The sequence below is a fragment of the Somniosus microcephalus genome, chromosome 5 (genome assembly GCF_052327205.1).
Source record: "Somniosus microcephalus isolate GS21.2 chromosome 5, FLI_Smic_1.0, whole genome shotgun sequence".
Classification (NCBI taxonomy): domain Eukaryota; kingdom Metazoa; phylum Chordata; class Chondrichthyes; order Squaliformes; family Somniosidae; genus Somniosus; species Somniosus microcephalus.
This window is the reverse complement of record NC_140991.1, coordinates 95,900,653-95,914,068: the sequence shown is the minus strand read 5'-3', so window position 1 is coordinate 95,914,068 and position 13,416 is coordinate 95,900,653. Positions and strand designations below refer to the sequence as shown.

Below are 13,416 nucleotides of genomic sequence, written 5' to 3'. Positions count from 1 at the left end.
TATATAACTTCCTCATCATCAGATTTGCTAGAATGATGTAAACCAATTTGAGACATACACTGTCAGTTATTTCCTGGTAATCAATTACAAAATCATCGCTCAACAAATCTGCAACAATATTGTCACAATCATTAGTTCCTTAGTGAGGATAGTACCACATATTAACTGAATAGGGTATATTTGCCTGTATCCATCATGACACCTGCTTCTGGGAAAAAAAGGTGCAAAAGCAATAAACCTGCCACGCTTCACGAACTATACAGCATACATTATTTAAAATAATGGATACATGAAAATGATTTCAAAGCAGTAATTCACCAACAGACTCAGATGATTGTTATAAACTATTTGAGCTTTGCTCTGACAGTTTACAACATCATCTGAACCACTCAGTGAGATTATTTCCTTACAACCACGTCCAGGTATCCAGTATTTTCTGTAATCCTAAATATGGATAAAATGTGAATTTCAGTGACATCTTTTGGAAACCTTTTCAAGTAATCAATCAAGACAACACAACATTCTTTGTGAAATAACTTAAATATAGAACGGATCTGTCTTTCTGGCATAAAATGTTGAGAAAGTAAAGTACAAGTTAAGTGTGGGTGCTCAAATGCACTTGTAACTTTCACAGTTCTGAATTATAGCCAAGGCTAAGAAAACATTTAAATCAAAACAATTTTCTATGTACGAGCAGAATCAACATCTGTGGCTGCTTCTTTTGTAGGTTTCGCAAATGTAATGCTCAACCAGAACAGAATCAAGTCTTATTTTTAAGAACAGTTCCCACCAAAATATCCTACTAGAGTTCCTTACATGTTTTAGCGTCTCTAAAAAAACAACAAAAAACAAGAAACTTTCCTCTCTTAAGAACACGCACTGCATTTCTGAGACACCTTTAACTGGATTACAAACATACTGACAACATTAATTCCAACATATTGATCTAAAGTCGCCACATCAGAAAAACAGACATTTAAATAGAAACTAGTTGGTATCAGTAAATGAGGAACCAGAAAGCATTTTAGCTAAAGATTAGGGAATCTTATATGAAAAGAGTTTATTACTTCTGTGCAGCACTACTACAGTAGCTGAAACAGAATCCTATATCTTTACAAAAGCGAAATACTGTAGATGCTGGAAGTCTGAAATAAAAACAGAAAATGCTGGAAATACTCAGCAGGTCAGGCAGCATCTGTGGAGATGACCTTTCGTCAGAACTGGAATTTTTTTTAGAGGTGTAATAGATTTTAAGCAAGTGCAGGGGCAGGGAAAGGGGGGAGGGGAGGAAAGAACAAAAGGGAAGGTCTGTGATAGGGTGGAAGGCAGGAGAGATTAAATGACAAAAGGTATGATTGTACAAAGCAAAAGGAGATGGTAATGGGACAAGTAAAGAAACAAAAGATGGGTCTAGAAGAGGTGCAAATGGGAATGGCAGAATCATCAACAGCTGCCATGTGAAAAAATAGGGACCGAGGTTGTGGTCTGAAATTGTTGAACTCTATGTTGAGTCCAGGAGGCTGTAAAATGCCTAATCGAAAGATGAGGTGCTGTTCCTCTTACACTGTTCCAACAAAGCGCAACGTAAGCTCGAGGAACAGCACCTCATCTTTCGATTAGGCACTTTACAGTCTTCTGGACTCAACATCGAGTTCAACAATTTCAGACCAGAACCTTTGCCTCTATTTTTTCACATGGCAGCTGTTGATGATTCTGCCATTCCCATTTACACCTCCTCTAGACTCATCTTTTGTTTCTTTACTTGTTCCATTACCATCTCTTTTTGCTTTGTACTATCATACCTTTTGTCATTTAATCTCTCCCGCCTTCCATCCTATCACAGACTTTCTCTTTTGTTCTTTCCTCCCCTCCCCCCTTTCTCTGCCCCTGCACTTGCTTAAAACCTGTTAAATCTCGAACTTTTTCCAGTTCTGATGAAAGGTCATCGAGCTGAAACGTTACCTCTGTTTCTCTCTGCACAGATGCTGCCTGACCTGCTGAGTATTTCCAGCATTTTCTGTTTTTATTTCCTATATCTTTACTTTTGTCAGACAAGTTGTTACAGATGAGTTTAATTAAATTGCAAAAGAATGTAAAATAAATCAGAACTTCAAAAAGTCAATTATGAATCTCTTGCAGTCAATACATTAATGGTGTCTGTGAATGTGCACAAGAACATGGACTGCCTAGCCTCATAGCCTTAAAAATGAATACACTGATTCAAATAGATTGTAATCCACTTCACAGAACATCAATGATTCTGAAAAGGACTACAGTACGTTGTAACCGTCAGAGAAATAAAGAGCTTCTCCGCATCATCTCGCCTTGCAATAAACCAAAATCAATTGCTCTGATGATGCAGACCCATGACCCACTGACTGGAGCTATGCCAAGTGTACAACAGGGAAGAGTTCTTTTTGTCTCACCTGAGTTCGGTTAAAAGCCACACGAGCGAACACTGCCTGGGAGATGCCGGCTCGCTTCAACTCATCGCGAACCCACTGGTAGATTTCGGAAGACACTTCAGCATTTGATGAAGTCTGTTGTTCTAATGGTTTATTCATGGTTCGGTTGACAGGAGGGTGGTTCAGGTATTGCTGATTTAGGGACTGCTGTGCCAGGAGTCTGTTGACAGCAAATTGTTGGTTTAATATCTGGGCCATAACCAGCTGCTGGTTCACCAGCTGTGGGCTAAGAGGTGCAGAGACAAGTCCAGGATGCAAATTGGAAAGTTGGGGCCTGGTAGCGGGCTGAGCACTATGAGGAAGCTGAGCAGGTGACGGTGGCTGGGGTAGTTCAGTACCATTCCCAGGAACTGATTGTGGTCCAAAGTTTACATGATTTGTTCCTGGCTGAGAAATAGACAGTTCAGACATGGTCTCCATTTCAGCTAGAGGAATAAGGAAAACAAGGTTCAGAAATAAATTGCGAAGTGAAAATGTTCCAAGTGACAAATATTAACCATGCAAAAAAATGAGTATTGCTATTTCATACAAGATACACCTTTTATGTATGTTTTGCCATTAATGAAGCTTGGATGAACATTAAAAACTTTATTGCAGGTGGTAGAACTTTATTAAATTTGCTGTAATTTTTTTAGGCTCTCAGCAAAAAACCCCACGGGTTATTACCCTTATATGGTGCATTACATTTTTGTCCTATAACTGTATAGGGCACATTCTCACAAGTAATTTACCACAGTTGGAATATTACATAACAGAAAGTGTCTAGTGTGCATTTTGTCCATCACACCCCACTATCTGGCTCACACTTGAATGCCATATCTGCATATATACAAATGTCTTGCAATTGATCAGTCATATTTCATATTCATAAAATAGTAACAGATCATAAATGAAGAGGAAGGGAACATATGAATGAAACAAGAGGAAAATGGGTAAATATGCTTCCATTGAGGAAATACTAAGCACATATGACAAGAAAACAAGCATGAACAGTCAACAAAATGTAAGAATGAACCAAATCAGAACGGAAAGTCAAATCACTCCAAATCTATCCATACTAAAAATCTGTCTTTCATTCTGCCAGCGCAATTCACACTCCAACTAGAGCCATCCTTTGTTTCTTAGCCTGTCCCATTACCATCTCCTCTTGCCTTGAATATCTCTTAATGCCTCTTTACTTCTCCTGCCTTCCATCCTATCACAGACCTTCCCTTTTGTTCTTTCATCCCCGCCCCCATTTCCTAGCCCCTAAACTTGCTTTTAAATCTGTTCCATTTCCTGCTTTATTCCAGTTCTGACGAAAGGCCTTCGACCTGAAACGTTAACTCTGTTTCTCTCTCCACGGACACTGCCTGGCCTGCTGAGTTTTTCCAGTTCTGACGAAAGGCCTTCGACCTGAAACGTTAACTCTGTTTCTCTCTCCACGGATACTGCCTGGCCTGCTGAGTGTCTCCAGCGTTTTCTGTTGTTATTACTAAAAAAATCTTATGTCTGTTTGCACTTCCTGTTCTTGCAACTTGACTTTCTGTTGTCACGTTTTTGTCACACTGGGGTAGAGTTCCCGCTTTGTGCCTCCAGTACAAATTGCACCCGTTTTGAAAAGTATTCCCCTCCCGGAGTTTCCGCTTTAACTTATTTGTATATTGCGAACACAAAATCTGCCATGAACCAGCATAATTGGACAGCGTTTTAAAATACTATTTAAAAAAATAGATTTTGCTTTAATAAATATTCCTTGGTATATTTAAGAGTGGTAACTTGGTGAAGTTTGATTAGTAGAACTGAAAATTTGTTTAGCACAAAAAAAGCATTTTAAATCAGTGTCAATCCACCACCTGCGAGTAACCCAATTTTAAATTACTGAAAATAACTTAAAAAAAATACAAAACTATTTTCTAGTAAGATTGGGGTACAGTAGTGAGTCCCTTAGTAGCTTTTTAAAAAAATCATTCAAAACCTCTCAAAACATACCCATCAGTGTCCTTGTGCTCAAAAGATCCAGCTTATTTCGGAGCCTCCTCAAAGACCTGCAAACGAGTGCAATTAGCAGAAACTCCCAATGGTGATTAATTCACCCTGGGGGCGTGGCCTGCTTCTAGCACAATGTTTTTAGAACTCGCGCAAAACACGGCGGAAATTCGAGTTGGACTGAACGCAATTTGCGCTTAAAATTCTGCTATCTTTTGCGGCAGCTATGCCAATATCGGGGGGATTGCGCTAAAAAAAACAGCGCAACTGAGTGGAAACTCAAAGCCACTGTATGTATTTATTACATTTTGTGGTAATTGTGTTTTAAGTTCATAGATATTAGTACTTCTTGTTCATCTCTGCACAGCATTGCTCCCTGCTCCACGCCCCCACCAGCGAGAGCCCCTGCTCAGCAGCCACTGGAGCAGAATTTACTCTAATTCCCCCAGGATTATTTTCAGGTTGCAAGGTTTAAAAATAAACCATTAGTTTAAAAAAAAACAATGATACAGGCAGCACTGGCCTACTCTGGGCCTCATTCTGTGCCAAGCTCTCCCAGCTACTGCTTCCAGTAGCACCCACCTTGCTGTCTGCCAAGGCGGCCATGATTTAGCTTTCCTCTCCCGCCCCCACTAGCTCTCAGTGAGGATGTGATCTTGGCTCTGCTCCCTCCTGATCCAGCCACAGTCTTGGCTCAAATCTTCCACCCTTCTGGCTCCCGCTGTGACCACAACCTGAGCCCCGCTCTCCTCCTGCAGGCTCCTGCTGAGGCTGTGATCTCTGCCCCACTGGCTGCTGCCCAATGCACATAAAAATATATGCAGACAAGAGGGAATCACTCAGTGTCAGCTGCATACCCAACTAACGCCCCCTTCTCCCTCTGTCATCATATTGGATGTTCCACACTCTCCCAATCTGCAGACTTCTTAACCATATATAAAAATAATTGTTTTAAAATATATTCAAGTGCCAGTCAGTCTGTATGGAATACAGCGACTGACCGTGGAGTTTGTAAAAAAATGGAAAGTTAGAAATCCCCTTGCCCTCATACCCCCTCCTCCTACTCTCTTCCTTCACCTCTTTCCCCATTTCTTCCTCTCTCCCAATTTCCCCTTCCCCTTCCAACCTCCCATTCTCCATCTCAACTCCACCAAACTCTGCTCAATCTGGGCTTATCATACTGGAGTCATTGCTCCCAACTCTGGGCCTCACTCTGCCAAACTCTCCCAGCTACTTAGATACTGCTTGCAATAACAACAGCACCCACCTCGCTGGCTGAGCTCTAGGCATTTTCCAGTATCCTCCAATTCTCTTGCCAGACCCTCACCCCTGGGCCTCTGACTCTCTTCTGGCCTCTTATTATGCTCTACTTTCCCCCATCCCTCAGACTTCCGCCCCTTACCCAACTCTACCTTCTCCCTTCTCCCTCCTCCCTGTTCTACCTTCTCTAACCCTAAATTAGCTTCATCTCTCTGCCCTCTAACCCTACTCTACTTTCCCTCTTGTCTGCAAGCTCTAACTACACTCTAGTTTCCCCCTTCTCTCTCTGACCTTTAACCTTCCACCCACAGCCTTTGACCCTGCTTTACATTCAACCTCTAGCCTCCTGCATCACGGTCCTCCCATTGTCCAATTATACCCTGCCCTCTAACCCTGATTTACCTGAAGACTACACTTGGTTTTAATTCCCCATGTGCAACACCACTGGACATTGACTAGTAACATAATTAAAGTCCACGGGCATGTTCTGTCAACCTTTTCCATTATAAATTCCCATGTCCAGCTTTATAGGGTAAACTGCCTATGAAAAACTTGTCACGTTATAATTACATCCTCCCCCCAAAGCTGTATAACCACCACTGGCAGGAGGGTATATTTACAATATGATCAGTTTACATAGGTAGTTTCTATTATAAATGTGGACATAAGAATTTATAATGGAAATAAGAACTGAACATAACATTTTAAAATGAGGATGGAGTTGCATCTGCACACCCAAGTCCAATTATTCCCACCGTGTAATCCCACTTCATGTGAAGACTCTGCTTGGTCTTGACATCCCACATGCAATGCCATGAGAGATTGTCTAGTTATGGGCAACCTGTATTATAGATAAATAATTCACTCAGTGGTAGCACCCAGTGTTGATGGATAAAAATCACATCAAAAATTGGCCTGGTTACAGCATTTTACTTAACTAGCTGTAAAGCCAGCCTATGGAACCACTTTCCAGCAGCCAGCCAGCCAGAGGACAAATGTTTTAATCTGGATTCAACCAGTAAAATGTCAGAGGAGAACCGTTACATGAAAGTATTAAGAGTTTATTTCGGCATCAAAGTGTGTGAATTAAGAGCTTTAAAAAGAAACAACTGGCCAATGGGGACTGGAATTCCCTGGAACTATGGGAAGGCTGAAGGTAAAGTACAGGGCATCCTCACCCCTCAATGGTTGTGCTGCCATGGAGTATGAATTTCCAAGGAAATCAGCTAACTGGATATGACCTCCTAGAGCCAGTTGCATTAATAAACACCTGTTCATTGACTAGCCAGCCAACCTCAAATGCCCTTGCTTTTAAGTCTTTAGTTTATTAACTTTTGTTAAAGGGTCCCACCTGAAACATAGAAACATAGAAGAAACATAGAAGATAGGAGCAGGAGTAGGCCATTCGGCCCCTCGAGCCTGCTCCGCCATTCTGATCATTTAAATTCAGTACCCTGTCCCTGCCTTCTCCCCATATCCCTTGATCCCTTTAGCCTTAAGAAATATATCCAACTCCTTCTTGAATATATTTAATGAATTGGCCTCCGCTGCCTTCTGTGGTGGAGAATTCCACAGGTTCACCACTCTCTGGGTGAAGAAATTCCTCCTCATCTCTGTCTTAAATGGCTTACCCCTTATCCTTAGACTGTGACCCCTGGTTCTGGACTCCCCGGCCATCGGGAACATCCTTCCTGCATCCAGTCTGTCCAGTCCTGTTAGAATTTTATAAGTTTCAATGAGATCCCCTCTCATTCTTCTAAACTCCAACGAGTATAAGCCCAATCGACCCAATCTCTCCTCATACGTCATTCCTGCCATCCCAGGTATCAGTCTGGTGAATCTTCGCTGCACTCCCTCCATGGCAAGAGCATCCTTCCTCAGATAAGGCGACCAAAACTGCACACAATACTCAAGGTGTGGTCTCACCAAGGCCCTGTACAACTGCAGCAAGACATCCTTGTTCCTGTACTCAAACCCTCTCACTACGAAGGCCAACATACCATTTGCCTTCTTAATCGCCTGCTGCACCTGCATGCTTACCTTCAGCGACTGGTGCACAAGGACACCCAGGTCTCGTTGCACTTCCCCTTCTCCCAATCTATTGCCGTTCAGATAATAATCTGCCTTCCTGTTTTTGCCACCAAAGTGGATAACCTCGCATTTATCCACATTATACTGCATCTGCCATGCTTCTGCTCAATCACCCAACCTGTCTAAATCATACTGGAGTTTCTCGGCATCCTCCTCACAGCACACACGCCCACCCAGCTTTGTGTCGTCTGCAAACTTGGAGATATTACATCTAGTTCCCTCGTCTAGATCATTTATATATATTCTGAATAGCTGAGGTCCTAGGACCAATCCCTGCGGTACCCCACTAGTCACTGCCTGCCACTCGGAAAAAGAGCCGTTTATTCCAACTCTTTGTTTCCTGTCTGCCAACCAGTTCTTTATCCAAGTCAGTACTTTGCCCCCAATCCCATGTGCCTTAACTTCACTCGCTAATCTCTTATGCGGGAGCTTATCGAAAGCCTTCTGAAAGTCCAAATACACCACATCCACTGGTTCTCCCTTATCTATTCTACCAGTTACATCCTCAAAAATTCCAGTAGATTAGTCAAGCACGATTTACCTTTTGTAAATCCATGTTGACTTTGTCCGATCCTGTCACTGTTTTCCAAGTGCTCTGCTATTACATCTTTTATAATGGACTCTAGCATTTTCCCCACTACCGATGTCAGGCTTACCGGTCTATAATTCCCCGTTTTTCCTCTACCACCTTTTTTGAATAGTGGGGAAACCTATCTTTCTCTTTCATTTTCTGTTCCTCAATTAAATTTCAACCAGTTTAGAATATGGGTGGCACCTCTGTGAGTAAAGGGATTATAACAAGATGTCACCTGAATTTGCCAATAAAACCAACTGCACCATTAGAGATACATCAGATTCAGAGATGTGAAACCTAGAAATTCTGAATGAGAAGCCTGGATTTGGATTCCTTCAATACTTTCAAGCCACACCAGAACATATTCCGGCAAAAAGTCAAAAATCTTGCATTCTTATTGACTCAATACTGTATGGTAACTTTAAATCCTGATTGAGGATTTCAACCTCGACTAAAGACTCCCCCACACGACACTTTAATTAGTGACAGGAGTCAAAAATAACCCTCGAAGGTTTGTGAGCATCAATGGAGCCATTTCCCAGCTGTGTACTGTTCTAGCTAGGGCAGCAACATTTGAAAGTTACAGAAAGATCAGAAAATCAGCACAATGCCTGAAACTGATCAAACAACATGCAGTTCTGCCTGTACTATGCCCATGACTGCACTAATTTCAACTGACCTAGCTACCAACAGTACAAGCAGCAGTCCATTAATACTTAAATACTGTACAAAACACTAATAGCACATTGAACCAGAAAGTCATACCTTTTTTATGTTTAATATGTATTATATGTATTCAATCATTCAAATAGTTAATTAAAGAATTACTTCTGGCAATTTATATATACCCTTTGTGCACAGTATGTATTTTAAGATTTGGTAAATTTCCTTGTCTGGACAGTGAAAATAATTATCAGTTCTACAGAATTATTCACACAAGTTCTAAACAATGGTTTCTCCAACAAACTTCTACATAAATGCTTAAAATGTTATCCTTTCTGTGAACTGAATGCTTAAAACAACTGCCTTTTATGGTAAACATTATTATTAGTGTTATTATTCTAGAGGCAGCAAAGGGCTTCATGGTTTCTGCGCCATCTTCATTTATGTGGCCTAATCTGGAAATCCAAAAACAAACACTTGACTGATAAAACACATAATGTCACATTATTTTATACAGAGGTCTTCCTACAAACATCTGTGAATTAGTGATGAGCAATATTTTGGGTTTCAAGTGTCCATTTAAGGGGTATTTACTGTCAGAATCTTTTTTCAGTTTTCCTGACAACTTAAACATAGCCAAAACTATTTGCTCTTTTTTAATTAAAATAGTGCTATTTCACAGAATTATAGTAAAATTTGTCATTGCTTCACTTCACATAGAAAATGTTCATGTAATTTATTTATTGCGTGTTATGTAATACCCCTGGGGTTCGATTCTGAAAACGCATCTGCAATCATTTTTTCATCATAATTGCTGATTCCAGTCGTTAACAATGATCATTTTGGCTGTGAATTATTCTGAAAAGTGTTGCTTCACCTCTTGGTCCTAATACGGTAATTTTCCTCTTGTAGTTCAGCACTTTGATGAATAATATTGAGGCTATGAAAAATAATTACTATAAAAATATTTCAGATATGAGATGCTCAGAATAAAACAAAAAAAAGACAAAATTTACTACAGAGAAAATGTCATAATTTCTAGAGGGTTTTTCATTATCTCACCATAGTGCCTAAACCAGTGTTATTTCAGACCATGAAGTACTTGAACTAATGCCCCTTACAATTCACCATTCTGCTATTCCACTCTTTTGGTCTCAAGGGTACAGGATTGACAATGGTGGATAACAGGACTTTTACATTCACTTTTATGCAAGTGCTGACAATAAGCATCTCTATAAGGTCAAGTGCAGTGCTACTACCATCAAGGCTAGACACTGATCCAGTCATGACAGTGGTACTGTAACACAACCTCAGACAAGTGCCTTCATTTGTAGTGCATGTGATCTCCATTGTCTCAATGTGATCTCCATTGTTTGAACGTGATATCTCACAACTCAAAATGGCAAAGAGTATTTTCCATGCTGGAATTTACATTTCAGGTTATTAAGGCACTCATTCATGTGATTATTTAAGAATGTATGTTACTTAATCTTAATCGATGATTCCTGAGGAGTGAAATCTAAATTATTTTCTAAAGGTTAAAATTATAGTTTGAAGTACAGATTACGACATCCCATATTTTCCAATATCTCTATTGAAACAATTAAATGGAACAGTAGTTTAGCTGATAGTCATCTGTAACTACATATGTACATACAGTTACAAGTACAGCGGACATTTTTGCAATTAAGTTCCAAATATTCTGCTTTTCATTTTTAAATAATTAACATGTCCTCTGTCTTCTCACATTCAGCTAAAAATGTTTTGAAGTAATTGTGCAAGTGATTAAAGTTGCTTTATCTAAACAAAGGCATGATATTAGACATTTACTGAAAAAGTATGTCCCCACCATTACCATCATAATGAACAGATCAACGATTTTCCTTGCTTACCAATCATATCTTTTGTCTTCTTAAAATGTTTATACCATCTTCCAAATTCTTGACATTTTGCTGCTGATACATTTGCATAGTAAGTGCTGTTTACAATGGAGGAAATCATACTCTGTATTAAAAAAAAACAAAACCTCCTGTCAGTAACAAAGGTACATGTTACCTCAAACGTTCAAAGCAGTGAAAACAGTAAAAGAAAGCACTTAGAACAGAATTTACTTCCAAAGTAAATCTAGTTTATAACCATTATTTCATTAAACAACTTTACTTAACTTTTTCTGGGTCCTACTTTTGAATATTTTTCTTTCTTCATAAGCACAATTTTATAACTGATTTGATCAATGTCAAGTGCTCCTTTGGTGACACCTCAAACATTGTAAAATTGACTTATCACAGTGGGTTATAAAGTATTTTACAGAATTTATAAAAAGGGACAAATCCATTGTTGTAATGGTTGTTATAATGCATCTTTGCATCGATTTACAAATATACATGCAGTTTAGAAGTAACAGGCCCCCACAAAGCAACCCCATTGTGATGAAAGAGGTACATTTGTATACAATAATAATTTGGGGCTTAACAGATGGCATCTCAATTAGCTGTGAGTTTCAATCAACTTCCAGGCTGTATCTATTCAGCTTTTATACAAGTGCCATCAAGACAATAAGTACAATTCCTGATTATATGATTAATTTTCACAAGGCTGTTTATTCAAGCTGTAGGTTAATACATCAGAATTCTGTATTGCTGTATTTAAACAGTTTGCACAGAATTAATCTAAATGTGGACACATATTCCTTTATCACATTAGATGAACCTAATATGGCTCTTCTATTCCTGTGAAATCAATTAAAGAGCTGGCTTAAATTATAAACTTTAAAAAAATGTTTTAAAATTAAGATTCTATTATTCTGTATGTCTGATTCCCAACCTGTATAATGTGTATGCACGTGATTTGGAAGTTTGTGTGTTTTACTGTGATATGAAGAAGTGTATAAAAAATAATTAAAAGAGGTCAAATAAACAATACTCAACATTCTAAGCTCTGTGTTATTTGTCCTTGTCCCCAAGAGGTTTGCATTTTCATATCACAGCATTGTATACTGTAATCATGTTGTTTGAGGGAAGACATTATTTAAAATAAGACTTCACAGAGATGAAAAAACATAAATGGAAACAATATGAATAAGGAAATCTTGAAAATATTCTGAATAAAAGTAAAACAAACTGCCACTTGGTACAAAAACCTAATTTTCAATATATAGCAGGAACCTATATGGGGAAAAATGAACTTCAATGGGATGAATAACACAGACCTTACAGAAATGACTAACATTGAGACATTTTAATTGATCCACAGTTCCCAAGCTAAGCTTACAAACATACAAAAATGACAAAAAGCTTCAATCTCTTTCGGTAGGATTCTTGCTACAGGAGAGTGCAGCCATTTGAATATTAGCAGATCTGCAAAACCTTTGTGAATTGGAGTCTTAGGCAACATTACACTGATGTTTTGTCTACAATACACTGCAATCCTAAAACTATCAAGAACATTGTTTTATACTAATGTACTGAGCAGCTTAGCCTTTTCAGAAAGTTCAAGGTGCTTTGAAATCAACCAGAAAATTGTACTATAATGAGTCAAAACCAACCAACAAAAATTATCAATGAATACAATGTTAAAAATTACTTGTCTACAGTGACTACTTAACCTCAATCCTAACAATAAATTAATGACCAGATGCCAACTTTTATTAGATGACCTGAAATGTGGTCTTGAGGGACAAGATTTACTGCGTAATATCTGAAATAAAATTTAACTAAACAAAACAGACACCAATGACACAATTAGTTATCAGGCACTGCATTTCTTTCCATTTCAGTCCAAGGAAAACAATTGTAGTTTCCTTGCTGCCAGCTGTTCACCGTTACAAGTGAATGGAGTTAGCAGCTTGATCTATTCCCCAGGACAGGTGATCCAAATTCAGCACTGGAGTGGTGGTTGCTCTCAGGGAGAGGAAGGGGAAGTTTAATTCTTCCTGTTAATAATTTGAGTTGGTGTGAGGACGAAACAGAAGTTTTTATTTCGTATAATGAGCCTGACTTGTTTGCTAAATCTATCGACAGGAGGAGTTTCACTCCTTTGTAGTCTCCAGTCTGAGAAGCTCTCAACTATAACTGAAGTGTTAATATCAATGGTCAGTGTCTGGCTTTAAGAAGGAAGACTACGTGAAGATTACAACAATATTAGTCACATTTAACATGTCTAAAATGGTAAAAAGAAAAGGGTAGGCCTAAAATGTTTTCAGCTGCTTAAATGACTAATAAAAACAGATAAGATCACTTGCAGTTCACCTTACATTGAATAGTCAGTGGCAGATAGTCCTAATACAGTCATTCTATTCTTAACTTAAAAAATAAAACAGTGATGTTGGTTTTCTTTGAAAAAACTGTTCTTTTTGAAACATTTTCATGAGGTGCTGTGTGGAGGAAAGGGGGGAAG

The 13,416-nt window shown here is 38.9% G+C and overlaps 1 protein-coding gene across 3 annotated transcripts in view; it reads right to left on the bottom strand.

Moving 5' to 3' along the window:
* LOC147117217 (DNA-binding protein SATB1-like) overlaps positions 1-13,416 on the bottom strand; it is a 157,985-nt gene that overhangs the window by 129,049 nt on the left and 15,520 nt on the right. For all 3 annotated transcript variants that reach the window (XM_085988012.1, XM_085988013.1, XM_085988015.1), the window contains 2 exons: positions 10,914-11,025; positions 2,427-2,890 (listed from right to left, as the gene is read on the bottom strand). In XM_085988012.1, the coding sequence (XP_085844138.1) occupies positions 2,427-2,890; positions 10,914-11,025 (576 nt within the window). The remainder of the gene's footprint in view (positions 1-2,426; positions 2,891-10,913; positions 11,026-13,416) is intronic.